The sequence below is a fragment of the Cibotium barometz genome, chromosome 16, assembly GCF_041138505.1.
Source record: "Cibotium barometz isolate CiBa-2024 chromosome 16, ASM4113850v1, whole genome shotgun sequence".
Taxonomy (NCBI): Eukaryota; Viridiplantae; Streptophyta; class Polypodiopsida; order Cyatheales; family Cibotiaceae; genus Cibotium; species Cibotium barometz.
In genome coordinates this window covers 22471385-22489289 of record NC_141061.1, presented here as the reverse complement: position 1 = coordinate 22489289, position 17905 = coordinate 22471385, and the positions used below count along the sequence as shown (strand labels likewise).

Below are 17905 nucleotides of genomic sequence, written 5' to 3'. Positions count from 1 at the left end.
AGCAAAAACAATATTCAGTAGTCCCACGTTGCTTCTCCTCTCCTCCACGCTTAGGCTTGCACGATTCCCCCAAAAGCTAGAGAGAAAGTGAAGAGAGAGAGGCATGCACTCCAAAAGTGGAGTTGCCCCCTCCCCAAACTTGTCCTAGGGCCCCAACTTTAATAATTATTAAAGTTCACTAGGGGCCACTAAGGCCTAGGGGCAACCACATATATAACATTAAAATATTAATGTTCTAGTTCCCCCCTTCACACCTAGGGATGTCCACACATCATTATCTCTATCCGGGCACCCCACATGTGAATCATTTAATATTTTGACTCAGCAACCACCATGCCCACACTTGTGCTGTTCCATTTTCACAGGGCCATAACATTTGGCTCAACTTCTAGCTCAATTGCTGCTGAATTACATCTCGCATAGCAAGGCCAAGGTCTTGACCAGCCTCGGTTCGATTAAAATGGTGGGCTTCCACTATGGTGGATGAGGGACCAAGGAAGCGGCCTATGAGTGAAGTTCTAGGATACTAGAGGGGGCTGACCATACGATGCTCGGGCTCTGGGTCACCGACGATACCCACGCATGCATTGAGGAAGATATTGAAACAAGGAGTAAGAGTTGTTTTCTGAATTCAGGCATGGATCTGGATCACCAACTGTGGAATGAAACTCCATAGGTAGTAGACCTTCAAACACATCATTTTCAGCCTGATTTGCATCATAACCAGCCATGGATATTTCTGATTTTTCATCAAAAATCACATCCCGACTAGTGAATATCTTCTTGGATAGTGGGTCATATAACCGGTAGCCCTTGCTCTCACGGCTATACCCAACAAAAATACATTTGTTGGCTTTATCATCCAACTTCCTCCTCAACTCTTTGGGTATGTGTGCATATGCAAGACACCCAAAAGTACGAAAATGTGATACCAAAGGCTTGCGGCCATGCCAAGCCTCAAAAGGAGTTATCGAAACCAATGCCTTTGTGGGACATCGATTCAAAATATGACAAGCACACATAACAGCTTCCACCCAAAAGAATGCGGTAGCTTCTTTGCCTTTAACATACATCTGGCCATCTCCATGAGTGACCGATTCTTCCTTTCTGCAACCCCATTCTGCTGTGGAGTATAAGGAGTAGTATATTGATGTTTGATACCTCTACTCTCAAGAAAGGAATTCAACATGTGTGACATATATTCCCCCCCTCGGTCAGAACGGAGAGTTTGAACCCGCATCCTGACTCTGTTTCAGCAAGTGCTACAAAGGCCAAAAATGCATCATATACCTGCGATTTCTGTGTCAACGGATAGACCCAGCATATACGAGAGAAGTCATCAATAAATATAGCAAAATAGAAGCAACCTCCTAATGACTTCGTCTGCATGGGACCACAAAGATCACTGTGTATAAGGTGCAACTTTGCAGTTGCTCGTAGAGCCTGATCACGTGGGAAGAAAAACCGATGCATTTTTCCCAAAATACATCCTTCACATATGTGATCTGGAGGTTTCTCCATAAGAGGTAGATCTGTCAACATGTTATGTCGCTGCATAAGCATAAGACTACCAAAATTTACATGCCCCATGCGAGCATGCCATAACTCCGCATCAACCATAGCTGGAGTAAGAGTGAATGCATTATAAGCAGACTGATCCACTGACTGAAATGCATCCAACTGATAAAGTCCATGACATAATGTACCAGTAAGCATCAAGGTCAAAGCATTAGCTTTGTCTCTGACCATGCATTTGTCATCATCATAGTGGACTTGCATACCACAGTGTGCTAAAGAAGAAATGGACAACAAATTCTTCTTTATCCCTGTACATATAAGGCATCTGTAAGACGAAGAATAGAGCCATCAATGGCTGTGAGCTGAATCTCCCCAATGCCACGAACTGGATATGAAGCATTATTGGCACACTGAACAGTTTTGCCAACAGGGGCAGGGCCTACATGACAAAACAAATCCCTGCGAGATGTGATATGCTTTGAAGCACCACTATCAAAATACCAAGTACATGCATGCTCTGTCACACTGAGTGCCTGTGAAGACCAAGAGGCATCATAGCTGCATGTGTAGAAACAGTAATCCCTGTCCTCAACAAAAGAAGCAGTCTCCGGAGGAGCTTGAGAAGCATCATTTACAGACATCCCAGATTCCTTTGGCTTTTCTTTTGCAATCCTCTTCCTACACCCTGTGATGTAGTGACCTGGCTTCTTACAGTAATGGCATTTGCCCTTCTTCTTGGGCTGTCCATCACCTTTCTTGGTTTCCTGAGATGAACCACCATCACCTGAATTCTGATTTGAACTCTTTGGCTGAGATTTGCCTTTCCCTTTTTGACCTGTAGTAAATGCTTGTTCAGCACTTGTGTTCATATTCATATTCTTCTTGATTTGCTCTTCTTGTAGCAAGAGAGCAACAAGTTCCTGATACTTAAGGGGTTCAACAGCATTCCTCATGCTGAGGTTCAAAGAGGTATGAAAAGCCAAGCAAGATCTTGGCAAAGAGTTCAAGATGGTGGACACAAGCTATGTCTCGGGAATAATCTCATCCACATTGATGAGTTGCTCTCTCAAATCCTGCAGCTTGTTCAAGTGGCTAGACATATCATCTCCTTCATGCATTTTCTGATTTTCCAGCTCTCTTTTCAAAAATGAGATCCGAGCCTCATTACGAGCAACATACATCTGCTCCAAAGTCACCCATGCATTCCGTGAAGAGCCAGCTGAACGAATATGAGGTATAATAGACCTCTGTACTGACAATGCAATGAGTGACAAGGCTTGTGCATCTCTGGCATTCCATGTCTTCTGAGCATTTGTTCTTTGAACAGGCAATGGCTGACCTGGTGCCTGTACTACCTGTTGTCCTCGTCCAACGAGCACCCCCTTGGGGAGGAGTCTGTGGAGCCAATGGACCTGGACGTGGTTCATCACCACTAACAAAATCCCAAAGACCTTTTGCCACGAGCACATTTCTCAGCATAAAACTCCACAAGGAGTAGTTCATGCCATCCAACTTGTCTTCCTTAGACAAATACGTGAATATATCACTCTGCTGTTGATTTGCCATTATGCCAATGCACAATGTACCTGTGTATCAAAAAACCCAATAGCAACAACCCTGAAAGCAACTGTACTCCACTGAATACAGCTAACCCAAATATGCCTGCACTCTCAATCCTCTGAATGTGCAAAACAATGCACCACTGACTGAGTAGAGCAGCAAAAATGGCTTACACAGTGCCCAAAAATGCCCAAAATTACTGCACCCAAAACCTTGCAAAAAACCTGTAGAGATTTCTTTGCAAGCAAATCTGCCTGTATCTGCCATAAAATTTTCACAGAGAAAAATGCCCAAATTTCAAAACTTGTAAAGCTTACCAAAACTATGATTTTTGGAGGTACAAGTTGACTGTAGGTAGACAACAGTTCGAAGCACGCGCAGCAGGTTCTGGTCTGTTGTACGGAGCAGGTACAATCGACTGTACTGTGCAGGTACATGCAGCCAGGTACTGTACGGAAACTGCAGTCGACTGGTTGGCTTCAGATATGCGCAGCAGGTACTGGACTGCTGTACGGTGCAGGTACGGATGACTTTACTGAACGGAACTGGGCGAGCAGCTAACGGCGTGTGTAAGTCACCTGCAAGTACTATACGGAGACTGCAGTTGACTAGTACTGTACGGAGCTAGGCGAGCAGGTACACGGCAAGTGTAGGTCGCCTGTACGAAGCAGAGTAACTGTACCTGCAGCTGACGGGTACAATACAAAACAGGCGAAGACCTGTACTTTCAGCTTGGCGAACCTGACTGTACGAACAGCTGACTGTGCAGCTGAGTGCGGGGACCAGTACGGACAGAGTACGGAGCAGAGTACGGAACAGGACAGGCGCCCGTACTGAATGTACGGCTGAAGGCGGCTGTCTGTATGGACACTCATGGCGTGGAGCAGTACGGGCAGGGCAGACCAACCTGGCTCTGCAGTTAGGGTTAGGGTTTGGAGGTACTTCAAACAGAAACGTAACAGAAACGTGAGAGGCAGAGGAAGGAACACGACTACTCTTGTATTCAGTTATGATAAAGTGAAGTACAATAGCCACATAAAGAAGTGACCTAATAGATGTGTTCACATGGTCCGGCCATTAAGTGTGCCAGGTGGACCAATTCACTTATAAATTATTATAAGTGAAACTAAGCTAAAACTGGGGAAAAAAACCTCCACTAACTAAAGTAAAAAGTGCCCCAGTAATCTACTCATGATCACTAGCACTCCTCTGGGTGCATACACAGCATAAAACCCAACAAACCCCCCTCGAGTGATATGTGATCACTGTACATCATCGACCAAAAGGAAACAAATTCAAAGCAATGCGGAATGCTTCGAATTTTGGACGTGGTAATGCCTTGGTGAAGATGTCTGCCACATTCTCATCTGTAGGACAGTAGATAAGACTGATATCACCTGCCTGGAGTCTCTCCCGAACAAAATGATAGTGAATCTCAATGTGTTTCGTGCGAGCATGAAACACAGGATTCCTGGCCACAGCAATGGCACTCTGACTATCAGTATAGATAGGTGTAGGCTCCTCCACTGAAATATCCATATCAGTCATGAGACGACGCAGCCAGACACACTCAACGGTAGTAGTGTAGGCTGCTCTGTACTCTGCCTCACAAGACGAAGTGGCCACTGTGATCTGTTTCTTGCTTAGCCAAGAAATACATGAAGAGCCAAGAAAGAAACAATTTCCACTAGTGGAATGTCTGGTATCAAAATCACCAGCCCAATCTGAATCGCTGTAAGCATATAACTGCATGTCACCCCCCTCAGGATGAAGCAATCCAAGAGACAAGGTACCCTACAAATACCGAAATACACGCTTCACAGCTTGCCAATGTGACAATCGCGGGCTGTGCATGAATCTGCTCAACTGAGATACGGCATACTGAATATCTGGCCGTGTAGTACACAAGTAAATAAGGCACCCAACAGCCTGAGCATACGTAGTGGCATCAAAGGAAATACTGTCATCTTGTAGTGACAGTTTCATCCCAGGCTCCATAGGAGTGCTAATAGGCTTGCAATCCTGAAATTTAAACTTCTCCAGAAGTTTAGCAACATACCGAGATTGCAACAACCCAATGCCTCTGTTATCCTGCACAAACTGTATGCCCAAATAGTAGTGTACGAGCCCCAAATCAGACATGTCAAATGTCTGTTTGCAGTATCTCTTTAAAAGCTGCAATTTTGTCATCATTTGATCCCATGAGCAAAAGATCATCTACATAAAGACTGATGACCAGCAGATCTTTCTCTTCTTTCTTTACATACAAAGTGGCTTCTGATGGACTGTTCACAAAGCCTTGAGTGAGTAGGAAAGCATCTATCTTTCCATACCAAGCTCGTGGAGCTTGTTTCAAACCATATAAGGCCTTTTTCAGCCTGCATACTTTCCCTTCATGACCATGTTCTGCAAAACCGATGGGCTGATATACATAAACTTCCTCCGCGAGGTCCCCATGTAGGAAAGCAGTCTTAATGTCCAACTGGTGAACAACCCAACCACAATGTGCAGCCAATGCAATGACACACCTAAGTGTCGACATACAGGATGTAGGAGCAAATGTCTCCTCATAATCAATGCCCTTCTTCTGTGCATAGCCCTTTGCAACTAGACGGGCTTTGTACCTGTCAATGGATCCATCTGCATGTCTTTTCAACTTACAGACCCACTTAGTACCAGTTGCTTTCTTGCCTTTGGGCAGATCAACCAAATCCCATGTTTGATTCCTTTTAATAGAATCAAGCTCATCCTGCATGGCTTTATTCCAATGCACATTGTCTCGTGCATCCACAAATGAATCAGGCTCGCCATCATCCTGTAACCTAGCTGCCATAACCATATTCAAATCCATGATGTGTGCATGCTCATTGGTCCGTGTCTCCCTACGAGTACGACCAGCAAGAGGACCCTCTACATGGCTGTCCTGTAACGTCCTCAAATACCATCTAGGTCTGACCTGTGGTGCCTCCTGCCCCATATTTGGTGAAACCGGCCTCTGGTAGAAACCAAAGTGCGGTAGACTAGCAGTCACCCTTCCACTTGTAGTCTAGATATGAAAACAAATTGGATTGGAACTAGAGTGCCCCAAATCTGAAAATAAAATGACACCTGTTGGCCCCAAAGCTTGGCGTCCCTTGCGGTATTTCTTTATTCAATTTCACAAATATGTAAGGCTGAGTACACCAAAACCAGCCAAGAGAATACACCTGTATATCCAATCTGGCAGCCCATAATACCTCTTAGCACAGAGGATTCACACGCACAAATCTGTGTCTCAAAGCAACACTCTGTGCTCCCCTCTGATCAACCAAGACTATTCAGCAGGACAACCTTGAACATACATCTAGCATATCTCATGCACATGATTCCACAACTCAGCACAAGCATACATTCACTGTCCAATCTCTCTGTTTCCACCCTTTTCAATCTACCATACCCCTCCTCTCACAAGGGGCCAGATAGCACAGATCTGCAGCAGACATAAGCTATTGGAAAGAAAAGTAGATAAACAAATTCAGAGCTTACCAAAATCAGCTCGTGGATCTGCACCGGAGGAAGTGATTGTACCAGTCTGTACTTGCACTCTGTACTTGCACACTTGTTTCAACAACTTTGCTTCACACGTGTGGGTGTACCTGTCTGTACCTTCCTCTTTGCATCCACTTCAGTGCTGTACCTGACTGTACAGACCATAAAATATGCACTGTACCAATCCGTACAGTTTGTACCAGCAGCCCACGTGGCACTGTACCTGCCTACGCTGCTTGAATACAGTCTCTGTACCCGACTGTACCTGCTCAGTCCAGCGCTGTGCCTGTTCCAGGTCTGTCCAGCGCCGCCAACACCTGTACTGTCCAGTGCCGCCAGCTCCTGTTCAGTCCGTACAGCTGTCCGTACCTGTACCTGCATCTGCAGCAGAATCTGCAGACAGCAGCACCCACAACGCCGCCTGTACCTGCTCAAGCTCTGTCAACGCCGCCTGTACCAGCAAAGCTTGCAGCAGAGAAGACAGCCGTACTGTACTTGCAGTCATACAACTCTGTACGGACTGCATACGTGGACTGTACGGCAGGTTTGCACAGAAAAACAGCAGCAAAAACAATATTCAGTAGTCCCACGTTGCTTCTCCTCTCCTCCACGCTTAGGCTTGCACGATTCCCCCAAAAGCTAGAGAGAAAGTGAAGAGAGAGAGGCATGCACTCCAAAAGTGGAGTTGCCCCCTCCCCAAACTTGTCCTAGGGCCCCAACTTTAATAATTATTAAAGTTCACTAGGGGCCACTAAGGCCTAGGGGCAACCACATATATAACATTAAAATATTAATGTTCTAGTTCCCCCCTTCACACCTAGGGATGTCCACACATCATTATCTCTATCCGGGCACCCCACATGTGAATCATTTAATATTTTGACTCAGCAACCACCATGCCCACACTTGTGCTGTTCCATTTTCACAGGGCCATAACATTTGGCTCAACTTCTAGCTCAATTGCTGCTGAATTACATCTCGCATAGCAAGGCCAAGGTCTTGACCAGCCTCGGTTCGATTAAAATGGTGGGCTTCCACTATGGTGGATGAGGGACCAAGGAAGCGGCCTATGAGTGAAGTTCTAGGATACTAGAGGGGGCTGACCATACGATGCTCGGGCTCTGGGTCACCGACGATACCCACGCATGCGTTGAGGAAGATATTGAAACAAGGAGTAAGAGTTGTTTTCTGAATTCAGGCATGGATCTGGATCACCAACTGTGGAATGAAACTCCATAGGTAGTAGACCTTCAAACACATCATTTTCAGCCTGATTTGCATCATAACCAGCCATGGATATTTCTGATTTTTCATCAAAAATCACATCCCGACTAGTGAATATCTTCTTGGATAGTGGGTCATATAACCGGTAGCCCTTGCTCTCACGGCTATACCCAACAAAAATACATTTGTTGGCTTTATCATCCAACTTCCTCCTCAACTCTTTGGGTATGTGTGCATATGCAAGACACCCAAAAGTACGAAAATGTGATACCAAAGGCTTGCGGCCATGCCAAGCCTCAAAAGGAGTTATCGAAACCAATGCCTTTGTGGGACATCGATTCAAAATATGACAAGCACACATAACAGCTTCCACCCAAAAGAATGCGGTAGCTTCTTTGCCTTTAACATACATCTGGCCATCTCCATGAGTGACCGATTCTTCCTTTCTGCAACCCCATTCTGCTGTGGAGTATAAGGAGTAGTATATTGATGTTTGATACCTCTACTCTCAAGAAAGGAATTCAACATGTGTGACATATATTCCCCCCCTCGGTCAGAACGGAGAGTTTGAACCTGCATCCTGACTCTGTTTCAGCAAGTGCTACAAAGGCCAAAAATGCATCATATACCTGCGATTTCTGTGTCAACGGATAGACCCAGCATATACGAGAGAAGTCATCAATAAATATAGCAAAATAGAAGCAACCTCCTAATGACTTCGTCTGCATGGGACCACAAAGATCACTGTGTATAAGGTGCAACTTTGCAGTTGCTCGTAGAGCCTGATCACGTGGGAAGAAAAACCGATGCATTTTTCCCAAAATACATCCTTCACATATGTGATCTGGAGGTTTCTCCATAAGAGGTAGATCTGTCAACATGTTATGTCGCTGCATAAGCATAAGACTACCAAAATTTACATGCCCCATGCGAGCATGCCATAACTCCGCATCAACCATAGCTGGAGTAAGAGTGAATGCATTATAAGCAGACTGATCCACTGACTGAAATGCATCCAACTGATAAAGTCCATGACATAATGTACCAGTAAGCATCAAGGTCAAAGCATTAGCTTTGTCTCTGACCATGCATTTGTCATCATCATAGTGGACTTGCATACCACAGTGTGCTAAAGAAGAAATGGACAACAAATTCTTCTTTATCCCTGTACATATAAGGCATCTGTAAGACGAAGAATAGAGCCATCAATGGCTGTGAGCTGAATCTCCCCAATGCCACGAACTGGATATGAAGCATTATTGGCACACTGAACAGTTTTGCCAACAGGGGCAGGGCCTACATGACAAAACAAATCCCTGCGAGATGTGATATGCTTTGAAGCACCACTATCAAAATACCAAGTACATGCATGCTCTGTCACACTGAGTGCCTGTGAAGACCAAGAGGCATCATAGCTGCATGTGTAGAAACAGTAATCCCTGTCCTCAACAAAAGAAGCAGTCTCCGGAGGAGCTTGAGAAGCATCATTTACAGACATCCCAGATTCCTTTGGCTTTTCTTTTGCAATCCTCTTCCTACACCCTGTGATGTAGTGACCTGGCTTCTTACAGTAATGGCATTTGCCCTTCTTCTTGGGCTGTCCATCACCTTTCTTGGTTTCCTGAGATGAACCACCATCACCTGAATTCTGATTTGAACTCTTTGGCTGAGATTTGCCTTTCCCTTTTTGACCTGTAGTAAATGCTTGTTCAGCACTTGTGTTCATATTCATATTCTTCTTGATTTGCTCTTCTTGTAGCAAGAGAGCAACAAGTTCCTGATACTTAAGGGGTTCAACAGCATTCCTCATGCTGAGGTTCAAAGAGGTATGAAAAGCCAAGCAAGATCTTGGCAAAGAGTTCAAGATGGTGGACACAAGCTATGTCTCGGGAATAATCTCATCCACATTGATGAGTTGCTCTCTCAAATCCTGCAGCTTGTTCAAGTGGCTAGACATATCATCTCCTTCATGCATTTTCTGATTTTCCAGCTCTCTTTTCAAAAATGAGATCCGAGCCTCATTACGAGCAACATACATCTGCTCCAAAGTCACCCATGCATTCCGTGAAGAGCCAGCTGAACGAATATGAGGTATAATAGACCTCTGTACTGACAATGCAATGAGTGACAAGGCTTGTGCATCTCTGGCATCCCATGTCTTCTGAGCATTTGTTCTTTGAACAGGCAATGGCTGACCTGGTGCCTGTACTACCTGTTGTCCTCGTCCAACGAGCACCCCCTTGGGGAGGAGTCTCTGGAGCCAATGGACCTGGACGTGGTTCATCACCACTAACAAAATCCCAAAGACCTTTTGCCACGAGCACATTTCTCAGCATAAAACTCCACAAGGAGTAGTTCATGCCATCCAACTTGTCTTCCTTAGACAAATACGTGAATATATCACTCTGCTGTTGATTTGCCATTATGCCAATGCACAATGTACCTGTGTATCAAAAAACCCAATAGCAACAACCCTGAAAGCAACTGTACTCCACTGAATACAGCTAACCCAAATATGCCTGCACTCTCAATCCTCTGAATGTGCAAAACAATGCACCACTGACTGAGTAGAGCAGCAAAAATGGCTTACACAGTGCCCAAAAATGCCCAAAATTACTGCACCCAAAACCTTGCAAAAAACCTGTAGAGATTTCTTTGCAAGCAAATCTGCCTGTATCTGCCATAAAATTTTCACAGAGAAAAATGCCCAAATTTCAAAACTTGTAAAGCTTACCAAAACTATGATTTTTGGAGGTACAAGTTGACTGTAGGTAGACAACAGTTCGAAGCACGCGCAGCAGGTTCTGGTCTGTTGTACGGAGCAGGTACAATCGACTGTACTGTGCAGGTACACGCAACCAGGTACTGTACGGAAACTGCAGTCGACTGGTTGGCTTCAGATATGCGCAGCAGGTACTGGACTGCTGTACGGTGCAGGTACGGATGACTTTACTGAACGGAACTGGGCGAGCAGCTAACGGCGTGTGTAAGTCACCTGCAAGTACTGTACGGAGACTGCAGTTGACTAGTACTGTACGGAGCTAGGCGAGCAGGTACACGGCAAGTGTAGGTCGCCTGTACGAAGCAGAGTAACTGTACCTGCAGCTGACGGGTACAATACAAAACAGGCGAAGACCTGTACTTTCAGCTTGGCGAACCTGACTGTACGAACAGCTGACTGTGCAGCTGAGTGCGGGGACCAGTACGGACAGAGTACGGAGCAGAGTACGGAATAGGACAGGCGCCCGTACTGAATGTACGGCTGAAGGCGGCTGTCTGTATGGACACTCATGGCGTGGAGCAGTACGGGCAGGGCAGACCAACCTGGCTCTGCAGTTAGGGTTAGGGTTTGGAGGTACTTCAAACAGGAACGTAACAGAAACGTGAGAGGCAGAGGAAGGAACACGACTACTCTTGTATTCAGTTATGATAAAGTGAAGTACAATAGCCACATAAAGAAGTGACCTAATAGATGTGTTCACATGGTCCGGCCATAAAGTGTGCCAGGTGGACCAAATCACTTATAAATTATTATAAGTGAAACTAAGCTAAAACTCGGGAAAAAAACCTCCACTAACTGAAGTAAAAAGTGCCCCAGTAATCTACTGATGATCACTAGCACTCCTCTAGGTGCATACACAGCATAAAACCCAACATTTTACACCCAAGGACACGTGGTTGCCTTTGAGAGCTGAAGGTTGCAACACGCAGAGAAACACTTGCAGATTTATGAGAAAGAACTTCTAGCCGTGATTCATGCTCTTACTTCATGGAAGCATTATTTGCTTGGGGCTAATTTCATGGTGAAGACGGATCTTCGAAGTTTGAGATATTTTTTGACCCAAACTAAGCTTTCCAAGAAGCATATGAGGTGGGCAAACTTTTTGTCCATGTTTCATTTTGAGATTATTCATAAACCTGGAAAGAAGAATGTGTTTGCAGATGCTCTATCTAGGAGACCACAGGTACATTCAGTGACCATTGCCTATCATAGAGAGTTGGATTCCATGAGAGATCACTATGCATGAAAAGGACTTTGGTGGGATTATGCAGAAGCTAGAGTGTCACGTGCATCCCGCACTTGGATGCCACATGGACATATCAGTGTAGCCGTTGCAGGACCTAGAGTGGAAACTTGACATTGATTCATGTGCATTGTCCTGCACATGAATCTGTGGTGGCAGTCCATACTGCAAGTCTCCCTCTGGAACGATGTCAAGTGTTTTGAGTGTTTGGTTTGCATCCAGATGCCAAGCATATGTGTAGAAGCGTGTAGTTTATAGTCACAGGGGACGGAAGGGACGGACTGTTGGAACGGAGGGACGCCGAGTCGGGACGGTTCAGCAACGGGGACGGCAGGGGACAGTTGGACGTCCCCCTGGAGGCGTCCCTCACAAGGGACGGTGAAGGGGACGGCAGTAGGAACGAGGACCGCTGTGGGGGACGGCAGGGAGCCATTGTGCACAATCAGACTAGTTTTTTTTGCCCGTTTCTGGCCGTTTGGGGAGGCCTTGAGCCTTTGAGGCTTGGCCCTTGGCCCTTGCCTCTCTCTTGCCTTGAGGCTTGGCCTTTAGACTTGAGCCTTGGGGCCTTGGCCCTTGAGGCTTGGCCCTTGCCTCTCTCTCTGAACCGTCCCCGTTGGCTGAACCCTCCCGACTCGGCGTCCCTCCGTTCCAACAGTCCGTCCCTTCCGTCCCCTGTGACTATGCCAAGGGGCTATGCGAGATTCTCACGGGCGAAGAGCCTCGTCCTACTGCACCAACTCCTGGCACCTGGACATCAAGGGCAACTCAAATTGTGGCACAAGTTGTGTTAGGCATTACATCACCGCCTCCTGGACCCACTATAGATCAAAGACAATGGGATGCCCATGATTGCTCTTTAAGTCAAGCACTCAATTGTACCTCACATCCAATCCTGTAGCTCTACAAGGACTGCCTGGGTGGTCCTCGAGACCATACTCTATTAATGAAGTACGAGTCATAAACCTGATGCGGGAGCTCAACGACTTAACCATGAACAAAGGTGATTCCATTGCATATCATCTTAAGGTAACAGACCTAAAAGAATAGCTGTTGAATATAATGAAGTAGTTGATAACAGAAATGTAACACGCGGAAGCTCTGGGAGTCTTCTTTCAGCCCTAAACACTACTCAAAACATCCTAATGCAAAAACGCAGATAGAAGAGAGAGTAGAGAGAGAGAGAGAGAGAGAAATGCTGGAAATTCAATATATTTCATATGGTACCAAAGGTACTTAGTCTACAGCCCTAGGCCGCCTTGCTAAAAAGGTGTAACACACAAAAATTTGTCCTAGTACTTGATCCACTCCATAAGGGAGAGAATGGCTAATACAATGAGCGTCCTTGACTTTTTATAGGCTCTTGAACAAATAGAAGAGCTGGCTGACTGCTGGTCGGCCAGCCGACTGGCAGTATTGTCCCATAAATGTGAAGCGCCTGCAACCGCCTCTAATCTGGTCTAGCCGACAGCCTTTTCTTGCAGCCGACAGTACCCTCTTGCAACCGCTTGGTCATCCTGGTCCCCTCTAGCCAAAAAAGCACTTGATGCTCCAACTTCTGGTTCTTATCATTCTTTTCTGGCTGCCCCTTCTAAACTAGCTAAGGCACATGTCCGTGTTATCTGGCTCACAGGACTGCCATCCCCTCTGGCTTTGTGGAACACCACCAACAAACCTCCTCGAAGCTCTTCCCGATCTTGTGTTCCTTGCCTTGGGCTTCATACCCATGTACTTTCCCATACCTTGGACCTGTACACCATCATATGGGACTGAATCAGTGTTTAGCTTTGCTGAGCCTGATGCTCTGATACCAATGTAACATGCGGAAGCTCTGGGGGTCTTCTTTCAGCCCTAAACACTATTGAGAACATGCTAATGCAAAAACGCAGATAGAAGGGAGAGTAGAGAGAGAGAGAAATGCTGGAAATTCAATATATTTCATATGGTACAAAAAGGTACTCAGTCTACAGCCCTAGGCTGCCTTCCTAAAAAGGTGTAACACACCAAAATCTGTCCTAGTACTTGATCCACTCCATAAGGGAGAGAATAACTAATACAATGAGCATCCTTGCCTTTTTCTAGGCTCTTGAACAAATAGAAGAGCTGGCCGATTGCTGGTCGGCCAGCCGAGTGGCAGTATTTTCCCATAAATGTGATGCGCTTGCAGCCGCCTCTAATCTTGTCCAGCCGACAGCCTTTTCTTGCAGCCGACAGTACCCTCTTGCAACCGCCCGGTCATCCTGGTCCCCTCTAGCCAAAACAGCACTTGATGCTCCAACTTCTGGTTCTAATCATTCCTTTCTGGTTGCCCCCTCTGAACTAGCTAAGGAACATGTCCATGGCATACTTGCACATGACATCCCCCTCTGCTAAACTTGATGACAGGATTCCAACTTTTTCCTTGGATGACTGTCATCATCTCATTCTGTTCCAGGAGTCCCTCTGTCATCCATCCATCCATGGCAACCCTTTTTCCTTGGATGACTGTCATCATCTCATTCTGTTCCACCAGTCCCTCTATCATCCATCCATCCATCTCTGGCAACCCTTTTCACTCAAAACCCGGCCTGGTCTCCAAACCCAGGCCGACTCTGAATAATATCTATGCATATGTTCCATCTAGTCCCCACTCCGTTCCTGCCCTGACTCTGAACACTGTCTTGGTCTTCATTCCTGAGAAATGAGTCTCGCACTCTCACATCACCCCTTGCAAGATAACCCTCCCTTGGGAGCCTTGCCCGAGCACCTATCTGGCTCACAGGACTGCCATCCCCTCTGGCTTTGTGGAACACCACCAACAAACCTCCTGGGAGCTCTTCCCGATCTTGTGTTCCTTGCCTTGGGCTTCGTAGCCGTGTACTTTCCTGTACCTTGGACCTGTACACCATCATATGGGACTGAATCAGTGTTTAGCTTTGTTGAGCCTGATGCTCTGATACCAATGTAATGTAGCACGCGGAAGCTATGGGGGTCTTCTTTCAGCCCTAAACACTACTTAGAACATGCTCATGCAAAAACGCAGACAGAAGGGAGAGTAGAGAGCGAGAGAGAGAGAGAGAGAGAGAGAGAGAAATGCTGGAAATTTTGTATATTTCATATGGTACAAAAAGGTACTCAGTCTACAGTCCTAGGTTGCCTTGCCAAAAAGGTGTAACACACCAAAATCTGTCCTAGTACTTGATCCACTCTATAAGGGAGCGAATGACTAATACAATGAGCATCCTTGCCTTTTTATAGGCTCTTGAACAAATAGAAGAGCTGGCCGACTGTTGGTCGGCCAGCCAACTGGCAATATCTTCCCATAAATGTGATGCGCCTGCAACCGCCCCTAATATGGTCTAGCCGACAGCCTTTTCTTGCAGCCGACAGTACCCTCTTGCAACCGCTTGGTCATCCTGGTCCCCTCTAGCCAAAAAAGCACTTGATGCTCCAATTTCTGGTTCTTATCATTCTTTTTTGGCTGCCCCTTCTAAACTAGCTAAGGAACATGTCCATGGCATACTTGCACATGACATCCCCCTCTGCTAAACTTGATGACGGGATTCCAACTTTTCCTTGGATGACTGTCATCATCCCATTCTGTTCCGGGAGTCCCTCTGTCATCCATCCATCTATCTCTGGCAACCCTTTTCACTGAAAACCCGGCCCGGTCTCCAAAACCACTCTGACTCTGAATAATATCTATGCATCTGTTCCATCCAGTCCCCAATCCGTTCCTGCCCTGTCTCTGAACACTGTCTTGGTCTTCATTCCTGAGAAATGAGTCTGACACTCACATCAACCCTTGGAGGATAATCCTCCCTTGGGACCGTTGCCCGAGAACCTATTTGGCTCACAGGACTGCCATCCTCTCTGGCTTTGTGGAACACCACCAACAAACCTCCTCGAAGCTCTTCCCGATCTTGTGTTCCTTGCCTTGGGCTTTGTACCCATGTACTTTCCCATACCTTGGACCTATACACCATCATATGGGACTGAATCAGTGTTTAGCTTTGCTGAGCCTGATGCTCTGATATGAATGTAACACGCGGACGCTATGACTGAGCACCTTACGAAGGTAAAAGACTTAAGGGAGCAACTGCTAAACATTGATGAGGTAATTCCACACTGGCAATTTGTCACAACATTCTGACCTCACTGCCTTCCTCTTATCTTGGTTTTCACACCTCTCTAAATCTCTCTATGAGAGGAGTTGCTAATCCTGTTACCTTTGATGAGTTCATGGGATTATTATTACAAGAGAAGAAAACTAGAGTTAATATGTCTTAACACTCGTGGTGGTGATCAAGCATTCATCACAGTCAAAGATATAGACAAAACCAATGTTGATTCAAGCCAGCCATCTTCTCAAGAAGACTCATCGCCCAAAGGTGATGCTTCTAAAGCCAAGAAAAAGGGCAAGTGTCACTACTATCACAAGCCTCGTCATTACATTGGTGAGTGTAGGAAGAGGATTGCCAGTGAAAAGAAGAAAGAGTCTAGAAATACAGTGTCTGAAAGGTCTGAGAAAAAAGCAAGAACCAAATTCAGCCAGTTTTGTTGAACAAGATTGGACCTTCTAGCTATGTTTATCAGTGCCTTGGATATTCAGCACATCGCTTTGAAGCAGAGGCATATTCAGCAGCTTTAAGGCTGCATAAATCTTTGTACATACACACATTACCACCAAGGGGGGATTGTTGGAAATGTGTTTGGAAGTTAGGAATAAAGTGCTAGGGGTGGTGCACTTAGGCACACACATGAATAAAAGGTTAGAACCCTAGTCTAGGACCTATAGGGTAAGTGGCAGGAAAATGGGCCATTCTTCCGAGAAGGCCAAGGCCTCATCCATCCTCTGCCTGTGTTCGTAACATGTATTCAGAAAAGGATACGGCAAGCATGCGGACTCTTAGGCTTTCACTTTGTTTTCCTGAAGACGAAAAATAAGACCTGTGAGAGAAGTACCTCTTTGGCCGCTTGGAGAAGGGCCGCCGCCATGGCTTTGGGTTGGTCCGAGAGGGCAGCGATGGCCTCTGCGGAGGAAGGGGGAGGAGGTTCTGGGTAATGCTGCGAGAGGCGAGATTGGGGCGCGTCTCTCTGAAGGGTTCCCACCGTGTTGAACGCCAAATAGGCGATTTTGTTCACCTGGTCTTGCAACTGAGAGATGATGTCCATCGCTCCCGCAAGAGAGAGAGACAGAGAGAGAGACAGGCGAGAGTGAGACTGTGAGCACTGAGTTTTCACATGATGGGCAATCAGGACACATGTTCACTAATAGCCTTTTCCCACTGCTGGCTAACGTCCTTCCTCCATCTCTTCTCTTCTCTATATCTCTATATTATCTTAAGAAAGAGCACAAGCCACGTGGCAAGAATTTGGAGGTTCGAGAAGGGGAGGAGGAGGTTTGGGTAGAATTTGATTTTGGAAGCCTCAAAAGACTTGTGAAGCACTGGTTCCCAACTAGTTGTATCCAATGGAATTGATGGAATCTTGTCCACGACGATTACAAGGATCTCAGCCCTAAATGCAACTTGTCCATGCAGTTTCCATCCATGAGAATGAGCTCACGGAATTGCGATAAATGTGCATCTATGTCTAACTTGACCATGCGACAATGGCCTAACATGCATTGGATGCCCAAATGGCAAGATTTCCCCTTTTATAGGCACCAAGTGGCACCAGGTGGCCTATGCAAGGATCCTTCCTTAGGTTGATATGTAAAACCATAGCTTTAAAATATTAATGAAATACATTTTTTTTTTACAATAACAACATTTTTTGACATAAGGGGCATGTTTTGATTGGCTTTTCAAAACAGAAGGTTAGGTAAAGCTATGTGTGTGGGACTAGCCAAATATTGTTTTTGGAATTGTGACTTCTACAATAGAATGAAGTCTGATGGATGGCACGGATTTCACAATGGGAAGAAGAATATGCATGATGATCCTATTGGGCACTCACACAATGGAAGCACACTAAGACTCGTAATAGAGGTTACATGTCCACGTGACAAGCAAGGATTCAAGAGTTGAACAACGAGATTGACTATCCATTCCTCCCATGCAATCATGGTG

The 17905-nt window shown here is 45.8% G+C and overlaps 1 protein-coding gene across 2 annotated transcripts in view; it reads right to left on the bottom strand.

The window, feature by feature from the left end:
- LOC147630452 (mediator of RNA polymerase II transcription subunit 21-like) overlaps nucleotides 1-17147 on the bottom strand; it is a 75739-nt gene extending 58592 nt beyond the window's left edge. The window contains exon 1 of one of the 2 annotated variants that reach the window (XM_086810321.1): nucleotides 16797-17147. In XM_086810321.1, coding sequence (XP_086666447.1) covers nucleotides 16797-17006 — 210 coding nt within the window. In that variant the 5' untranslated portion in view covers nucleotides 17007-17147. The remainder of the gene's footprint in view (nucleotides 1-16796) is intronic. The other variant, XM_086810320.1, reaches the window with a different exon arrangement.
- Nucleotides 17148-17905: the final 758 nt, after the last annotated feature.